The sequence below is a fragment of the Marmota flaviventris genome, chromosome 7 (assembly GCF_047511675.1).
Source record: "Marmota flaviventris isolate mMarFla1 chromosome 7, mMarFla1.hap1, whole genome shotgun sequence".
Classification (NCBI taxonomy): Eukaryota; Metazoa; Chordata; class Mammalia; order Rodentia; family Sciuridae; genus Marmota; species Marmota flaviventris.
The window spans coordinates 52,689,392-52,709,352 of record NC_092504.1 but is presented as its reverse complement, the minus strand read 5'-3'; the positions used below and the strand labels follow the sequence as shown (position 1 = coordinate 52,709,352).

The 19,961-nt window shown below is 32.9% G+C and overlaps 1 protein-coding gene across 4 annotated transcripts in view; it reads left to right on the top strand.

Annotated features, from left to right (window-relative positions):
* The window catches only part of Cenpc (centromere protein C), a 60,370-nt gene that overhangs the window by 34,071 nt on the left and 6,338 nt on the right, over nucleotides 1-19,961 (top strand). For 3 of the 4 annotated variants that reach the window (XM_071614320.1, XM_071614319.1, XM_027947352.2), the window contains 8 exons: nucleotides 730-1,021; nucleotides 2,628-2,774; nucleotides 3,002-3,084; nucleotides 11,791-11,850; nucleotides 14,016-14,120; nucleotides 14,866-14,994; nucleotides 16,006-16,101; nucleotides 18,065-18,219. In XM_071614320.1, coding sequence (XP_071470421.1) covers nucleotides 730-1,021; nucleotides 2,628-2,774; nucleotides 3,002-3,084; nucleotides 11,791-11,850; nucleotides 14,016-14,120; nucleotides 14,866-14,994; nucleotides 16,006-16,101; nucleotides 18,065-18,219 — 1,067 coding nt within the window. The remainder of the gene's footprint in view (nucleotides 1-729; nucleotides 1,022-2,627; nucleotides 2,775-3,001; nucleotides 3,085-11,790; nucleotides 11,851-14,015; nucleotides 14,121-14,865; nucleotides 14,995-16,005; nucleotides 16,102-18,064; nucleotides 18,220-19,961) is intronic. The other variant, XM_071614318.1, reaches the window with a different exon arrangement.

Here is a 19,961-nt window from a genome sequence, read left to right as displayed (position 1 = left end):
ATAAAAAGGGGTAGGACTGATGGGTTTTAGGGATTGATTGTGGGTAAGGGCAAGATGACTCTGATTTTTTATTTAGGCATCTGGATAGTTATACTTATCATAAATATAGGAATAAAATGAGAAAAAGATTTAAGGATGAGTGGTAGATGTATATTATTCGTGTCATCATATAGGTATCAATTCAAGCTATGGATAGATAAGTCCCCCAAAGAAAGTACATACAGTAAAAAGTTATAGGTGGAACCTTGGGAAATACCAGAATCTTAAGGATTATCGGAGAGTACTAGGTAAATACAGTGAGAAGGTTATTTGGTAAGCTTATGATGCATTTAAAGGATCTGGTGCATGTCTTTCTAAATTGAATTTAAATAATTTTTAAAGGGGGGAATAGGAAGGGTAGCAGAATACAATAGACACTAATATGGCTGTATGTATAAACGTGGCCGTGAAACCAATGTGATACTGCAAGCTGTACACGTGGAAAAAAAAGAATTCATACCCCACTTGAATCAAATGTATGATATGTCAAGATCATTGTAATGTTTTGAGCAACTAATAAAAAAATTTAAAAAAAAAAGAATTTTTAAAGAATTTAATGTGGAAACAAATTTACCCTGAGACTAGTCTGTGTGTATGTGTTTATATATAAATATGAATGACATTGGCATTTTAGTGAGCCAAATCATCTGGACAAACACGATAACTTTAAATTTTCATTGAATCTTTCAGGTCCTGTTCATAGCAATTCTTCAATAAAAAATGAATTATCAGTGTATCACAACCCTAGACAAAAATCTGCTAAGAAAACAAATCAGCCATCTAGGAATACTGGGAAAAAAGCCATTCCATTAAAAAAGCAGAAGACAGCTATGCAAGGCAGCTCAAGAGTACAGAAATTTTTAAATGTTAAAGGTTCTGAGTTTATTAGCAACCATGAAAAACTTCCCAGTTGTTCCCAGAATGAGCCATCAGAAAGTGACAAAGCTGACCTGGCTGCGAAGAAAAGTCTTGATTGTTCTGGGTAATGTCTGTTATGTTTACAATATAGTTATTGTTCCACATTTAATATTTTGTCTATGTTATTTAACCATTTATAGAAAGAGCGTATCAACCTAAAGGACTCCATACTCTGACAGATCTGGTATTAAATCTAGGCTCTGCCTTTAGCAGAGCAAAGTAGTAATCTGATCTTGTTTCCTCATATTAATATAGGTAATAATAATAGCACATAGGATTGTGAATGTTAGATCTAATGAATTATTATTTTTGCCTGAGTTGCTAATTTTTTAAAAATAATGACAAAAGATGCACAATAAAATTATTGTCTTAATCACTTTGAAGTACATAGTTTTTGTTTTGTTTTTTTACCTTTTAAAGTGAGATGAGGGGCTGGGATTGTGGCTCAGCGGTAGAGAGCTCGGCTAGCACGGGCGGGACCCGGGTTCGATCCTCAGCACCACATAAAAATAAAGGCATTGTGTTGTGTCCATCTACACCTAAAAAATAAATATTTAAAAAAAATAAATAAATAAAGTGAGATGAATGTGATGTCAGTTTGAAACATGTCAGTAATTTTCCTTTTAATATAATAGTTAACATTTTTGGAGTACCTACTAAGTACTAAATGATTTTTAATAAATTCTGTTGAGCTAATTCTGTTTTTATAAATTCTTGCTTTTTGCTGTAGCATGCATTCAACGAATATTTAATGCATACAGTATTAGAAACAGCAAGGTGGGGCTAGGGTTGTGGCTCAGAGGTAGAGCATTTGCCTAGCATGTGTGAGGCGCTGGGTTCGATCCTCAGCACCACATTAAAAAAAAAAAAAAAGTATTAAAAAATAAAGGAAAGAAAGAAACAGCAAGGCACTGGCGGTTAATTGGGGGAAATAAATGATTAGAATTGCCTAAAATATATTTTGAGTATGTCATTAGTGTATATAAAAAAAGATCCCATATATATTCCCAAGTTTAATTTCTTCAGATTATTTTTTAAAGATTAAAATTTTAAAGATTAATTTCTTCAGATTATTTTTTTAAAGAAATCTTGCTAGATTTGGTTTCATCAAAGTTCTTGTTGGTATATAGTTGTTCATAGTATTCTCTTACAGTTGCATTTTTTTTTTTTGACTCTGATGGTAGGACTCCAGAAATAAAATTTCAAAAGGAATAGAGTTGTTTGCATATATTTGGGGTAAATTGATCAGCTGGAAGCTACCAATGACATGAGCTTTGTCCCTCTGAGGACCCTACTGCTGACCTAGTGTATCAAAGAAAATTACTTAAGTTGCTTATGGTTTCTCCAGTAAACTGATATTAGACTAATTCTAGAATATACATTATAAGCTACCTATAGGTAATATCTTCTCATGTCCTTCTGTCATTTGCTCCCATAGTAGTTAGACCAGGTTTGCACTAGTTCTCTCATTGGAATTTTTCGAATTGGAAATCTTGATAGGTTCTAGAATCAGTTTTTTACCTGAGCCAGTTGTAGGTCTTAGGGCCCGAACATGGTGAGCTGATATTTGTTATAGCCAACATTACATTGTTTATATACCCACTATATATTGTTTCTGGTAGAAATATTTTTTGAAGATGTATGAACAGTTTTAAACTTCATTTTTGTAGAACTACAGAGCGCTCCAAGAATCAATGTGGTGTTACAACTGCACAAAATGTTCGTTTAAAGTCTCATACCAGTGACCATACTTGCAAGACACCAACAGAGTCTAATTTGGATTCTGGAAAGTGTAAAACTTCAGTTTTGGAAGAAAGGTATGCATGTATTCTAAGATTAATAAGTTTTACTTATTTATATTAGGTACCCATTGCTATGTAACCAGTTACCTCAAAACTTAATTTTGTTATAGGCTGATAAGCTTAAAAGGTTATGAAAAACAGCTATGGCAGTTTTAGGAGAAAAATGATAAGTAAGCTTAAATACATTAAATATATGTATTATAAAAACATGGATTTTTATGGTTTATTTATTTTTTCTTAAGTGGACCATCCAGGATCAAGAACTATTTAATGTTTGGGAAGAATAATTCTGATGTGTGTGATGAAGAAGTTCAGGAAAGGTTAGGTAAGTTATTGTTTATTTCTACTGTATTGATTTTTATGGAGTTATATATATATATTATAAGGTATGATGTGTTTTATTTAGTTAAACTTGGACTGATGGGAAATATGTATTGAGACTTACAATATATTTAGAGATTTGTAAGAGGCTAATAAAATGTTGGCATGTAAGGTATCTATTCCATTGTTGACAAGGGGACACGTGACGCAAAATTAACTATCTATTGGTGGTTGCTGAAGCTGGGTGAGGATGTTTGAGGTTCATACTGTTTTCCTCTTTTTTGAATAGTTCTGAAATTTTTCATATAGGTTTTTTAAATACTTTATTTTAAAAAAATTGGTTCTTTTTAGTTATACATGACAGTAGAATCCATTTTGACATAATCGTATAAGCATAGAATATATTTTGTTCTAGTTCAGACCCCATTACACTTTTTCCCCTTCCCTCTTGCCACCTCCTGCTTCCCGTCTCTATTGATCTTTCTGCCATTTACCATATTTATTTTTTAAATTACTTTCTAGTGGATTTACACCACGAGATTTACTGTGATATATTGATATATGTACATAGGAGGGTTGTGTCGGATTCATTCCACTGCCATTCCTTTTCCTATCTTCCTGAACTTCTATCACCACCCCCCTGCCTTGTTGTGGGTTAGCTTCCACATATTAGAGAAAACATTTGACTTTTGGTTTTTTGGAATTGGCTTATTTTATTTAGCATGACAATCTTCACATTCATCCATTTACCAGCAAATGATATAAACTCATTCTTCTTTATGGCTGAGTGATATTCTATTGTTCCTGTATACTACATTTTTTTTTTATTCATTCATCTGTTGAAGGGCCCCTAGTTTGCCTTTTTAGCTTAGCTATTGTGAATTGTGCTAATTGTGGGTCTTTGATCCATTTTGAGTTAAGTTTTGTGCAGGGTGAGGGGGGCGTTAAATTTTGTTTTTCTACATATGAATTTCCAGTTTTCCTAGCACCATTTGTTTAAGAGGCTATCTTTTCTCCAATGTACATTGTTGGCAACTTGTCTAGTTTGAGATGGATGTATTTATGTGTGTTTGTCTCTCTGTTTTCGTGTTCCATTGGTCTTCCCGAGTATTTTATTTTTTGAGGCTATTTTGAATGGAATAGTTTTCCTAATTTCTTTTTTCAGCTGATTTATCATTGGAGTTTAGCAATGTGATTGATTTAGGAGTGTTTATTTTATGTACTGCTACTTTGCTGAATTCATTAATGTGTTCTACAACAGTTCTGCTGGAGTGTTTTGGGTCTTCTAAATATAGTTTTATGTTGTTGGTAAACAGTTTGAGCTCTACTTTTCCTATTTGCATCCCTTTAATTTTTTCTTTCCCCTAATTGCTCTGGCTAGAGTTTCAAGGACTATGTTGAATAGAAATGGTAGAAAAAGGAGGGCATCCCTGTCTTATTCCTGTTTTTAGATTGAATGCTTTCAGTTTTTCTTTATTCACAATGATGTTAGCCTTGGGTTTTATATAGCTTTTATGATGTTGAGGGAGGTTCCTTCTATCCCTAGTTTTTCTGGTGTTTTAAACATGAATGGGTGCTGTATTTTATCATACTTTTTCTGCATCTTTGATATAGTCATGTCATTCTTGTATTTAAGTCTTTTTTTATAGTGAGTCAACTATCGATTTTGGAATGTTGAGCCTACCTTTCATCCCTAGGATGAAACCTATTTGATCATGGTGCACTGTCTTTTTGATGTGTTTTTGTATGAGATTTGTCACTGTTTTATTGAGAATTTTTGCATCTGTGTTCATAAAGGATATTGGTCTAAAGTTTTTTTTCCTTGATGTGTCTTTGTCTGGCTTTGATATCAGGATGATACTGGTTTTATAGAATGAGTTTAGAAGATTTCTCTCCTTTTCTATTTCCTGGAATAATTTGAGGAGGATTGGTTTTAGGTCTGGTAGAACTTGGCTGAGAACACATCCAGTCCTGTACTTTTCTTTTTTTGGTAGGCTTTGATGGCTTCTTTAATTTCTTTCTCTTTTTTTTGGAGATTTTCTCCTTTTTAAATCAATGATCATCTTATCCAGCTTCAGAAACCTGGACAAAGGGGCTGGGGATGTGCCTCAAGCGGTAGCGCGCTTGCCTGGCATCCTGCGGCCCGGGTTCGATCCTCAGCACCACATACAAACAAAGATGTTGTGTCCGCCGATAACTAAAAAAAAAAAAAAAAATTAAAAATTAAAAAAAAAAAAAAGAAAAAAGAAACCTGGACAAAGAGGAAGCTGAGAGGGGACCTGGTTCAGTGTCAGAGGTCTTTGAGTGATTTTGTGTCAGCACATGGAGGCTTCTTCAGTTTGATTACTTGAAATTGAAACGTTTAAAGTTTCTATGCCTTCTAGGTTCAAATTGTATAGGTCATATGACTCCAGGAATTTGTTGATGTCAAGATTTTCTTCTTTATTGGAATATAAATTTCAAAATACTTTCTGATAATCCTCGGTATTTGAGTAGTGTTTGTGGTGATATTTTCTTTTTCATCATGTGTTTTATTAGCTTGAGTTTTTCCCTTTCAATTTTTTAAATTTTTGTATCTCAATTTCATTCTGGTTTTATTTATTTCCTATATTCTACTGCTTTTGGTTTTGATTTGTTCTTCTTGAGATATAACATTAGATTATTTATTTGGTATCTTTCTGTTCTTTTAATATATGAGCTCCATGGTATGAACTGTCCTCTTAGAACTGCCTTCATTGTTTTCAGAGATTTTGATGTTGTATCATTATTCTCATTTACCTCTTAAGTTTTTTTTTTTTTCCACCCTGATTTCTTTTGCTGTCCATTTAAGAGTGTCTTATTTAGTCTCCAGGTTTTGGAGTGGTTTCTGTTTTTTATCTTATGGATTTGTAATTTCATTCCATTATGATCTACTAAAATGCAAGGTATTATCTCTATTTTTTTTTATTTGCTAAGACTTCCTTTGTGCTTAATATAAGATATATTTTAGAAAATGTTTCATGTGCTACTGTGAACAAAGTATATTCATATTCAGTCATTAATGAATGAAATATTCAACAGATATCTGTTAAGTGTGAATTATTAATTGTATTTTTAAATTCCATATCATTTTTACTTAGTTTTTGTTTGAACAGTCTATCCAGTGGTGAAAGAGGTGTCTTAAAGTCACCTGGTATTATTCTTTTCTGATCTATTTGATTCTTAATATTGAGAAGGGTTTGTTTGATGTACACAGATGCTCCATTGTTTGGGGCATAAATATTTATGATTGTTATTTCTTGTTTTATGATTCCCTGAAACAGTATGAAATGATCTTATTTATTCTGATTAATTTTGGCTTGAAGTCTGCATTATATAATATGAGAATAGTAATCCCTGGTTATTTATGAGATCCATGTGAATGGTATGTTTTTTTTCATACTTTCACTTTCAGCTTGTGGATGTCTTTGCCTATGAGGTGAGTGTTTTGGTAACAGCATATTGTTGGGTCTTGTTTCTTTCTTTTATTTTCATTAATTGATTGATGATGCAAAGGATCTTATTTCTTAGTCCAATCTACCAGTTTATGTCTTTTGATTGATGAGTTTAGGTTATTTATCTTCAGTGTTATTATTCAGAAATGATTTTTATTCCCTGGTATTTTGATTTATTTCTGATTTTTAAATTGAATTTGAGTCTCCTTTTATTGATGATTCTTTGAGTGTAGTTCCTCTCTCTGCTGGTTTTCAGTTTTATCTTTCATTTCTTCTTCATGAAATTCTTCTTACTGTATTGCTCACTAAGTTGCCAGTGGAGTTCAAAAATTCTCAGCTTCCCTTCTTAGCAGTATGAAGTAGAATGGGATGGAAAGTACTGTCAGCTGGAGTTTGGTTTGCATAGACCAAGTTGATGCACTCCCAGGGTGGGGCCACTGCAGAGTTCTCACAAAGAAATGTATTTAACTTGAGTCTTGGTACACAGGGTAATAAGAAATGCGGCCTTCCACTAGCCCACCACCTTGCTTCCTTAAATGCCTCTTAGTAGAGAGGTTTATAAAATTTTTCATGCTCATAGAGAATATAATGTTTTGGTATTTTTTTTCTTTCTCAATTCTTTTTACTTTTTAACCCCCCACCACCATTTTATTTATATGTATGTGTGTGTGTGTGTGTGTGTATATATATATATATATTTTTTTTTTTTTTTTTTCTCTCTCTCTCTTGTAACTTGAATACTTTGTGTTTCTTTTACTTTTTATTTGGTAAAGAAGAAACAATGACTATACTTGTATAACTTTGGCTTCATTTTATATGTGTTGCTATGTAGTGTGATATACTCTTAATTTACCATGATGATTTTTCTTTGACCAATGAGTTACTTAAATAGTAAAGATATTGGTGTCTAGAGACCTGGAATTAAACCCTTTATTATTGTTTACCAGCTGTGTTATCTTGAAATGAAAAATTTCAAAATTTTTCATATATTTTTCAATATCCTTTTTATACTCCTCCTTTCTTTTAAACACAACAGATCACCAAATAGAGAATGAATTCTGATTTATTATCTTTTTTCCTTTAAACTATTCATTTATTACTCTTTTGCTTTATGAGGTAATGGATATGAATAGAAATTTGAGGGCATTCTGCTGCCTTTAGTCTAATACTTTTTCTTTACAGATAACCTGCTTTCTTTCATCTTCATGCTTATAAAGTGTCTTTAAACTTTGAAATTCAGGAGTTGTCTCTGTGTTGATTACCTTAAAAAAATTTTTTTTGAAGTAATTTCAAACTTTACACAGATATCCCTTAATCCTTTAACCCCTTCATCTAAATTCCACATTTTATAACATTTGTTCCATCTTTATCCCTGCCTCCTCTATATAGTTATATGTTTATTATCATTCATCCTTTTTTGAACTATTTGAGATGCAGTTGAAGTTGTAATGTATTATTTCTCTTAAATAGCCCAAAATGTATTTCAGTAAGACAAGGGCATAACCACCCTCGAAGTATTCAAACCAGGAAATCAACATTAATATAAAATTGCTGCTTCTTATCACAGATTCCATTTAAATTTCACCAGTAGTGCCCTCAGAGTCTTTTCCCATTTGCTTAAAGTCCAATTCTGGGTCCTGGATTGCATTTAACTGTCATGCCCCTTCAATTTTCTTCATGGTTAATCTTTTCCTAACTAACCTAGTTTTGACATTTGAATATAGGCTTTTTGTTCTTCAAAATGACCTTTATTCTGTCTCTTGTTTCCTCATGATTGAATGCATACCAAGCCTTTTGAGAAGAATACTATATAAATGATGTTATGTTCAAGTTATTGTCTGCCAGGTTTTTCTTACTGTAAAGATACATTTTTATGGTAATTGATATTTTTGTGAAGTGAAATTCTGATACTGCTTCCGTAACTTGTTCCTTATCTAACCTCTGTTTACTAACCTTAACATCCATTGAAGACTTTTACTTGAATCATCAACTACTAGTAGTGCTACTAAATTATTTTCTGTTATTCCTTTTCCATTAATTATTGTCAGTCTCTTAAGAAACAGTATTCCTCCTACCCCATTTTGTATATTCATTATTTATTTATTGGTGTAGATGCTTATACACTACTGGGTTCATATTTTATTCCATGGGTTTGTAGTCTTTATTATTTATTCTTTTTTAATATTTTATTTTTTAGTTGTAGATGGACACAATATCTTTATTTTATTTTTATGTGGGGCTGAGGATCAAACCTAGGGCCTTGCACGTGCTAGGCGTGCACTCTACCGCTGAGCAACAACCCCAGCCCTATTATTTATTCTAATACTCAGATTGATGTCCAGTTGGTATTCTTTGAACTGGTTTCTGGTTTTCTTTCATGTTTCTGTTAAGAATTCTTGGACTACTATCTTCTTCTCGCTCCCTCTCTCCCTCCCCTTTTCTTAAGCATATAATGTTCTAGGCTACCTCCCCTTCCTAAACCCTTCCCAAATTCCTTCTCTCTGAAGGAACCCAGTTCTCTTTAATGAAAAATTGCATTTAAAATCCCATATCTGGTTACTTGGTATTTCCTATTACTAGAATATCCTTATTTTAGGCTTCCTCAGTGGATAGACACAGGAAATACACAAGCACAAACACACATGCGTTCGCACGCGCACACACACAACCCACATGCTACAGGGATATCTGAATCTATTTCTGTTTATATTTAGGAACTATGAATTTACATCAATCCCTCTAATTCCAGTACAACACAGACTTTTCCCTTTCTGTTTTTTCTTTTATATTTTTTTAAGTTGTTAATGGACCTTTATTCATTTATTTATATGCGGTGCTGAGAATCGAACCCAGTGCCTCACACATGCTAGGCAAGTGCTCCACCACTGAGCCACACCTCAGCCCTCCCCTTTTTTGTTTTTTATAAACCCCTTCTCAAATGGCAAGACAACAAACTCCCATTATCCTCAGTACATTTATTTATTTGCTTGGGTCCTTTTTTGACCTTACTAGCTGCCTCCAAAGACCAATTGCTTTGAGAAGTTTTCAACAAACATGAAACTTCTATTTGTTGTACTGGGGATTGCTTGAGTAATTTGATGGGGGTGGGTGGGTAATAGCTTTTTATTGAGATAGATTTTACACATAATCAATTAACCCACATATAGTGTACAAATCAATGATGTGCACCCAGCACCACAGTTTTAGAAGACTTTTTTTTTTTTTCTTTTACCTGCTGAAAGAAACACTCTACTTAGCAGCCATCTTCCATCCCTTTTCCAAGGCTAGGTAACCACTCATCTACTTTTAATCTCTGCAGAAAAATTTGCCTATTTTAGACAGGAAATTCAATTTTATGATCACTGAATTTTCTTCCAAATCAGCAATTTTATAAGGTTTTTACTTCAATCATTTGTAACTTTGCTTTCATCATCTCATATGAGAATATGTTCTTATTTCTACTTCATAGGGAAATATATATTACATACAACGGAAGTGGTTCATGGACTTGTAGTGTTCCAGTTACATATTGCTTCATAACAAAACACTCCCAAAACTTAGTGTTTTATTCCAACTATTGGTTTCTTCTATGTGGTTCTGTGAATTTTCTTGGTTTAGCTAGACAATTAGTTAGGTGCTGTTGGACTGAGGCTTAGACCCTGGGAAACAAATGCAGAATCCTAGCAGGTGAAGAAGATGCAAGGCACAATTGGGATATAAGTATGCTTTATTTGGGGGCGGCAGCAACCTCCAGCCCCAGCCTTCAGCCTCCTGAGTCCTTCCATCAGCCTTTTTAAAAATATAAAGGCTCTTTGTGTTACCAGTACTGGTGAACTCATAATTGGTCAAAGGGAGAGGCCAAAAGTGCCTTTTAAAATCTGTGTTCTCTCTGTGGGACCTGATCAGCTAACATGTACCTTGGTGGGGGGCATTCATTAATGACCCATGGTGTCACAAGGAGATCACATTCCAAACTTTTCCACATGGGTCCAGGAGCTAGAGGATAAAGGCTGCTGAAACCTCTTAACGCATGTTTACTATCCCAACAGCACCTCATATCATTTTCCACCTGTGATGATCCTGAATCTGGTTCCTAGAGTCTGAGTCTTAGCCCAATAGTGCTTTCACAATTTTATAGTTAGATGTAAGCTGCTGAACTGGAGTCATCTGAAAGTTCACTTGGGCTGAATCTCCAAGATGACTTCCTCACTTCTGTATTTGGTATCCAGATAGAATGGCTGGAATGGTGAAGCCTGCCATCTCTTTTCTTTAACATGGCCATCTTAGACTTTCTTATAGCATGGTAACCTTTGGTAGTCAATCTTCATATAATGTTATTCTTCCCTCAATGTGAGATCCCTAGGGGGAACCACTATGTTGTATAAGGCCTTAGCTTTTTAAAGTCCTAGAAAATCATTTATTTTGCATTCTATTATTCATACAAGTCTTAAATAAAATAGAGGTTCAAGAAAGAAATGAGTCTTTGCTTGTTGATAAAGAATAGTTGGGGAATGGGGTTGTGGCTCAGTGGAAGAATGGTTGCATAGCATGTGTGAGGCACTGGGTTCAATTCTCAGCACCACACATAAATAAGTAAATAAAATAAGGGTCCATCAATAACTTTATGCATGGGAAGGGAAAGAATTGATAATAACTATCTTTAGTGCTGTTTATCATACGTAAAATTGAGAACCCCAGAGTTCTTTGACACTCTGGTAAATTGAGGACATTTGTACTGTTTTAGAATTTTAAAGAGAAAGTTGCAGATAAGTCATAGATGACATAATTAGCATATTATGAATTCATTATCATGCCCTGCATTTTTATCCACCAATAGCTTATTCCTGTGTCCATAAGCGATAGAAAACTTGTTTGGTTGGGTTTTGTTTGTTTTAACCTTTAATTAATTCATTAATTGATTGATTGATTGATTGATTTTTCTTTATGTGGTGCTGAGGATTGAACCCAGTGCCTCACATATGCCAGACAATCACTCTACTGCTGAACCACAATCCAGCCCTGGTTTTTGTTATTTTTAAATGTTACACTTTCAAGATGTGTTCATGGAAGCACTGTTTTTCCTTAGTTTTTATTTCTTTGTAATGAAAGCAAAATGTTATGAAATGTATTATTAGGGCAGTATTTAAAATATTTACACAGAAGTTGGCAAAATGACATACTTTGTCAACATGGAATTAAGAACCATTGCTCATTATGCTATCTTTTGCATTTTTCAGATGACTCAAGACTGAAAAGAACTAAAGTGTCACCAGAGAAGAAAACACATCATAAATTAAGTAAAATAATTTTATCTTGTAATACTTCCATTAAAGAAAACTAGAATTAAGTTTGTTTCTAAATATAGCTTAATTTTTTGTAAGCAGGGGAAGTAATAATACTATTTGGATTTCTTTGTAGATAAATTAAAATCACACATTTAGTTCTAATGAATTTTATAATAAGTCGTCATAGGCCACTGAGTCAGTCTGTTAACCATTTATAAGGTTTTATAGTCTTCTCATTCTGCCTGTAGTAGGTAGCGATTTTTCATTTTGTGTAATCAAAATTTAAAATTCTCTGAAAATGTAATTGCTGAGTAGATAATATCCATCCCCAACAGCTTCTTCCACTTTCATACAGTTAATTCTTAAGTGGCTCGAATGGTAAATAGACAAAGTTGAGAACTGTGAGCCCATGAAGAGATTCATGTGACGATTCAAAATCCACGGTTCCCCAGAAGATACTTACCAGTCAAGATTCATGGAACAGCTCATGTTTGTGTGATGGAGTGGCTTTCTATGCCATATGTAAAGTAGTATGTCGATAAAATAATGTGATCACAGAGTGGCACCCCGCTACTTTTGACATAGTTGTTGATTAGAACAAAGTCATGGTTCTCTAAAGTACAGGTCTCTACCATACTTTAAAGAGGAGATTATAGAAGGGTGTGTGTGACCCATTGCCCATTAGCTTAGGATATATCTACCACATGATATGACATAATATGTCAGGGAATTTTTAAGTGCTTAACTAAGGATTTTTAGAGATATACCTTGTAATCCTGGTTATTTAACAAAACTTGGCATGATAAAGAGGAAATGATATGGTGGGGAGGAAAGGTGCAAAAAAGGGGTAGTAAAAGTAGTATAAAATGTGTCATTTTTACCAGTGATATCTTGCTTGATAATAGGGTTATATGTTTTATTTTTATTTTTTGGCAGTGCTGAGGACTGGACTCAGCTTGCTGCCAGGCAAGTGCTTTACCATTGAACTATAACTCTAGTTCCAGGGCTATCAGTTTGATATAATCATAGAGTATCAGGAATGGGAAGGTAACCAATATTAAAGTAAAAAAGCACAGCAAATCCTTGAAGTTACCAAGAAAAGAATGGAGAAAATAAATGGTCATTTAATCAAACTAATGAAAATGAAGACAAAGAAGACTCATTGATGTAAAGTAACTCATATTAATATAAATAAGATGGCAGGTCATGGTGGTGCATACCTGTAATCCCAGTGATTTGGGAGCCTGAGGCAGGAGGATTGCAAGTTTGAGGTGGGCCTCAGCAACTTAGTAAGAGACCCTAAGCAACTTTGTGAGATCCTGTTTCAAAAAACAAATAAAATATAAGAGGGCTAGGAGGGCTAGGGATGTAGCTCAGTGGTTAAGCTCCCCTGCATCGAATTCCTGATATCAATCAATAAATCAGTAAATAAATAGAGATGAAGGGAATTAAAGGAAGCAGGTTGTTAAACTGAACAAATGTGAATGGATTGACTTTCTCAAGTATTGGGTTTGGTTAAATAATACAAACCTATCTGTTTTTAAAAAATACTTAGGTTTTAAAATAAAAAGTTAAAAATAATTAGGAAGATTACTGTGAACAAAAAGAAAATAGTCTAGTGTTAATATTAGGCAAAGTAGGAGTTAAGGTTAAAACTGATAAATGTGATAAGGAAGAACATATAATGATAAAGTGAGCACTTTAAGAGGACAGAGAAAGTATAAATTTGTGTACCAACAATTTATCAATTAATATTCATAAACAAAAATGACTAGATAAAGCAAGAAAATTTTAATTTAAACAATATAATTAGGAGGGAGATTTTAATTCACTGCTTTCAGAATTGAATTAAGCAAAAAAAATAGATAAAACAAAAATAGGTAAGAACATAGGAATTTGATAATATAGCCAACAAACTATTTATATATGGAACTTAACATTTTTCAGATAACACTGTCAACCCTGGGTATTAAAGTTTTATGTCTTTACCAATCTAAAGGCCTAATTTTTTACTCTCTTTAATCATTATCCCAAATGTATCTTAAAAGTTTTTTCTTGTCTTTTATCTAGAACCATTCATCTTTTAAAAGGTAATATTAATCTTTCCACTGCTTAATATAATCCAACTAAACATTTATATGTGTTTTTTTTTTTTTTTTTTTTTTACATTTTTATAGTTTTGCCCTCCAACACACCAAATGTCCGCAGGACCAAGAGAATACGTTTTAAACCTTTGGAATACTGGCGAGGAGAGCGAATAGATTATCAAGAAACATCATCAGGTAAAACCTAATTTACATTGTAGTGTCTGATAATAAAAACAATAAGAAGATTAAATATAACTTACTTATGATTAGTATGTGCTAGACACTGTCCTGCAATTTAGGTACATTACTTTATTTAATCATCATTTCTCCCCCAATGTGATAAGAAAAGGATTCAAATCCTTATTGGTCTGATTACTATAGAGATGCTGATTTTTTTTTTCTTTTTGGTAGGTGTATTTTTGTGTATGGTTTTGTAGAGTATTGTTATAGTTTTATCTGACAAGGATTTTAATTGTATAAAAATCTGCATTGTTAGAACATGAGAAAATTATTATTCTTACAAGCCATTTTCTTATCATAGTTTTCTACAAAATGATAGAGGTTGAGTTAAGAAGTATAGTGTTATCTTTAAGTTATTTCCTTCCTTTGATGGATATAGCTAAGTCAAAGGGCACTCATATGTGGCTTACTACTAATAGTTTATCACCAGCTTCTGCTTTTTTTGTTTTGTTTTAAACCCTCTACTGATAACTGCTGATTTCAAGGAATTAACAAAGATCAATCCTATTTTATCAATGCTTCTAGATTAGCATGTTAAAGATACAAGTGCAATTGATTATTATTTGAACTACTAAAATTTAGTAACAGTAATATTTTCTTTGTTTCTTTGAAAGGAAATGTACCATATTTAAAGAGTTTTGTTTCGAACTTTTTACTTTTACAGATATAATATTGTATCTTTTTTGTTGTTAAATTTCAGGAGAATTTGTGATTGGTGGAATATTGTCCCCAGTCACAGTAACATCTAAAAGAAAGGCAAAAGGAAATGTGGAAAGAGTCAAAAAAGTAACTAATAGGAAAAGGATGTGTCTTCATAATGATGAAAGAAGTATGAACTTATTTCTGAAAGTAACTTTTAGATTTTGTTTGTTTGTTGTTTGTTTATTGGGCACTGGGGATTGAACTCAAGGGCACTTGACTACTAAGCCACATCCCCAGCCCTACTTTGTATTTTATTTAGAGACAGAGTCTCACTGAGTTGCTTAGCACTTTGCTTTTGCTGAGGCTGGATTGGAATTTGTAATCCTTCTGCCTCAGCCTCCCGAGCTGCTGGGATTACAGGCATGTGCAACTGTGCCAGCTTAGATTGTATTTTCAATAACATAGTACTTTGAGAAGAACTCACTCCAAAAATTGTTATTTACCTCTAAAACCTTCAGATATAATACTATAGGTAAAATTCACTTTTTAATGTCCACTTTTTCCCAAATTTTGAAAGCATTGAGCTGGGTGCCCTAGTACATGCATATAATCCCAGTGACTCAGGAGCTTGAAGTAGGAGGATCACAAGTTCAAGGCCCACCTCAATAACTTAGTGAAACCTTGTCTCAAAATGAAAAAGAAAAAAAAAAAAAAATGCAGCTTGGTGGTAAAGCACCCCTGGGTTCAATTTCCAGTACCAGAAAGAAAAAAAAAACATGAGTAAATTTACTTTTCATGTGTTAATTCCCCAGTCTAATGAATCTTAAAAGTTATCCATACTGAAACTATGCTTACAACAGACATGTTAAATGAATTTTTTTTGAAGTATATTGCGTGTCTCAGGAAATATGCAGAACATTGTTTGGCTTTTTTGATGTTGTAAGAATTTAAGAGTTGACATGTTATAATGTCCCTTATAGGGAATCGGAAGTTTAGGGTGTTTGCTTCTATTTTAAATATTGTGGGTTTTTTAATTATTATTTTTATTTATTATAGTAGTCATTTATAAGTAGGAAGAGTCTGTTATGTCTCTGACAGTTTGCAACTTGTCTGTTGCTATATTTTGTACTGTATTTTTTTATAATTGAGAATTAATTTTAAGTAACTAGTTTATATTTCATTGGTATTTCTTTTGCAGAGAATAAATTAATACTAAATGTTGATATATCTCTAAGAGATCCTTTGCAGCCAACACCAGTAAAGGACCCAGAAACAAGAGAGATTGTTCTCATGGGTAAGATCAGAAATGATACAGAAAATATCTAATTTACCAATAAGAAAGAGGAAACTCTTGGCTTGATGATCAATCCACATACTCCCCCGCCGTGCCCCCCCCACCCCCCCCCCCCCCCCCCCGGCTCTTTCAGTACTAAATTTCAGTTCAAATAAGTAGCCTATATGAAGACAACTTTGGGGGGCATTGATGGTAGATAGCCTCCAAGGACATGTATTATCAGGCATTTGTCCTCTGGAGTACAGGTGCTAACACTACCATCGGGAGTGTTGTCTCCTCACATGGGGTCTAGGACATATGGTTGTAGGGTCTTTTCATGGGGAATGGTGAATTTTACCATGTTAGCTGGCAGATCCCAGGATATACTCTTACTGTGGGAGCAAGCAGGAATTATTGGCCTGGCACAGATACTCTTCTGGTCCTACAAATGCCAGTAATGGTACCTGGATTGTGAAACTTTTGTGAGGATCACCATCAAGGGCATCAATCAGCCATACAAATGCTAGCCTTAACTTGAAGGCTGGCACAAGATCCTAGAAGCCTCCTACTCTATTATACAGGTATTAAACACTTAGTTCTGGGAGGCCATAAGAGGTTCCAAGGGACATGTTATAGTGGGGTGGGGGTTTAGGGAAAATTTAGCTTTTTACCAACCAGGCAATATTTATATGTGAGAAATACTTAAATATCTTCAAAACTGTTAGTTGTACCAGTTAGTACTGAAGATTCTTTGTCTTAAGTCAGAAGACCAGTAAGGTCATTATTGTATTCCACTTAAAATTTTGGCTGTGAAATAGATTCCATTTGATATGTTATGTCTTAGCTAAAGTATTTCTACATTGAGATTATTTGACAACAGAGGTTAAAAAAAAGAAAAGTGTTTAGTGTAAAAAACATTGATATTTAAAAAGTGTTTTTTTTTTTTTTTTTTTAGTCATGCATAATGTTAGGAGTCATTTTAATACCCTTCTAACAGTCAAGCATCTTATTTTCAATGATTTCTCATACTGTAGTTTATATTTTGCTGTGCTTCTTCTGTAGGAATTTCTCTATTCTCTTTTTTAATTCATTAACTGTGTGTTTGTTTACAAATTTAATCTACTTTTTAAATTCTATAATCCTAGTTGGTCCTCTCTTGACTTTTGTATTCAAGTTTAGTAATCCTATGTTCTGGTTTCCTGAATGTTATTAAATTGATTTAAAAAAAATTGCTATTCTCTAGTAGGTTAGAAAAGTTGTGAGTGTTGTTAACAGTTCACGTTCTTTGGTAAATCTGCACATTTTCTGCATCTGGGGGAACACTAATGTTCCCAGAGAAATAATAATGTCAGAAACTGATGATTAAGGAGTATATTAATTACAGGTCCAGAAAGGAAGTTTTTAAATAAAAGGGAGCTTTTTGAAATTGAGATAGTAATTTGTGAGCAACAGTTAAAACTCTGACTTCTAGTAGCCTTTTCTTGATAAATAAAAATCTCATTATTTAAACATCAGTCAAGTAGAAAATTAGCAGCAGCAGAAAATAATTTATTGTTATGATGATCATAAATTTGTATTTTGGTCCATGTGAAACTTTTTAAAGATACTGAGTTTTTTCTTGTTTCTCATTTAATTTTATTTTCCATCTTGGTTGTAACAAAGCACTCACTTTGTGTCAGACATTGTTTTAAATTGTTTGCATACATTAACTCCTTGATGTTCACAGCAACTCTTTAATACAGATTAACTATCATTATTCATTTTTACAGAAAAGGAAATTGAGGTACAGAGAGAGAGCTTAATGTAAGAAATGCAAGATTTGATTTCTGGCATTCCAGCTACAAAATCAATGATCTTAATTATTTTTGTCTTTCTAAGGCAGGTTTTATATCTAGAAGTACACATAATATACATGTGTACATGTTTTTGTCATTGAGCATTATCATTGCTATTATTTTATATTTATATTACTATTTCCTCTTAGATCTTATAAAGCCACAAGATACATATCAGTTTTTTGTGGAACATGGTGGATTGAAAGTATATAAAACTTTGGATACACCTTTATTTTCTACTGGGAAATTGATATTAGGACCCTATGAAGAAAAGGGAAAACAGCATGTTGGCCAAGATATATTAGTAAGTATATTTCTTCATTTATTTATGCTTTGTTATAGATGCTACTTCACTTTATTGGATTGGATGGGGCATTAAAATGCTGTTTCCTTACTAATGAAATTCTATCACTACAATGCATAAATTTTTTTTTATTTTTTTAAATATTTATTTTTTAGTTTTAGGTGGACACAATGTCTTTATTTGATTTTTATGTGGTGCTGAGGATCGAACCCATTGCCTCACTCATGCTAGGTGAGCACTGTACCACTGAGCCGCAACCCCAGCCCAGATGTTTTATTTTTTGTTTAAAATCTGTTCAGAATCAACCAGCCAACTTAACAGCACCTTTTCTGTATATAGCACTATAACCTTGAGGTTCCTAGTTCTAAGGAATGGTCTTTATTTAAAATCTAGTTTTCTTAAAATCAAGTTTTCAAACAAATCATTAGAATTTTACAGCTGAGGGCTGGGGTTATAGCTCAGTGGTAGAGCACTTGCCTCTCATGCATGAGGCACTGGGTTTGATCCTCAGCACCACATAAAAATAAAGATATAGGGTTCATCTACAACTAAAAAAATATTTTTAAAAAAGAATTTTATATCTGAGGGGATTTTGGAGATCAAGTTTAATTCCAAATTTCTCTGGTCATGCAGTTGAGAAACAGAAGTTAAAAGACTTAAAAAATTTAAGTAGTTAGCAGTAGACTCAAGATTAAGAGCTAGTTGCTTTAGTAAGTACTAGGTAAAAAACTATTATATATATATATAACACTATTACTGATTAAAGTTATAATGAGGTTCAAAGTGAAACAGTCACTCAGTCTTTCTCCCTCTTTAATACCCTCTTGGAGCTATTCTGAAAAATTGGTCTTTTAGTATATGTATGCATATATCTGTATATTTCTGTATTTTTAATTTGAAAATTGTAGAATTTGGAAAGCGTCAAATTTTAAGGATGTTTAACATTATAACATCACTTTAAAAATGATATAACTAAGGAATATCATTTGGTATGGGACATTTGAGGAATCTGTGAAATCATGAGTTATTGAAGTATCACATTCAAAATAATTTTTACTGACAAAGTAAGGTCAAAGGGGAGGAAGTATAACAAGAATTCTGTTTTTGAGTAATTTGAAATTTTCATGAATTCAGTCTTAACATGCTCTTATCTCCATGCATTATTTAAAGAATAAAATAACATTTTTAAAGCATAAATATTCCCTGTGAAATGATGAAAGAATATTAATGAAGACAATATTATGGTATCATCACTATACTGCCTTTTTATGTAAAAAGGAAACTTGAATAAAAAACATTTGAAAGTATTTAACCTGCTTAATACTTAGAGTACTCAGGGTGATTCAAATTTAAAAACAAATAACACTTTACAGTTACTCAGTTAGTACAAATTATTGGAAAAATATTCATACCCTGTGACTTATGGATGTCATTTCTAGAAATTTTTCCTAGGGTAATAATTTTAAAGTTGGGAGGAGAAGAAGCTGATCATATGTATTTATTGTAACATTGACTATAATTGCAAAAGTTGGAAATTAGTAAAATGTGCTGCAGGAGGAAAATGGTTATATTTTTATTTTGACTTAATAGGATGAGCTTTTATATGATATAATAAATATTATAGCACTTCCAGGCACTGCACTGAGCATTTAAAAATTATTTTTAGCATATTAGTTTCACGACTAGTCATAAAATTACCTTTGCAGTAATGTTTATGGTACAATATAGAAAATACTTTATCT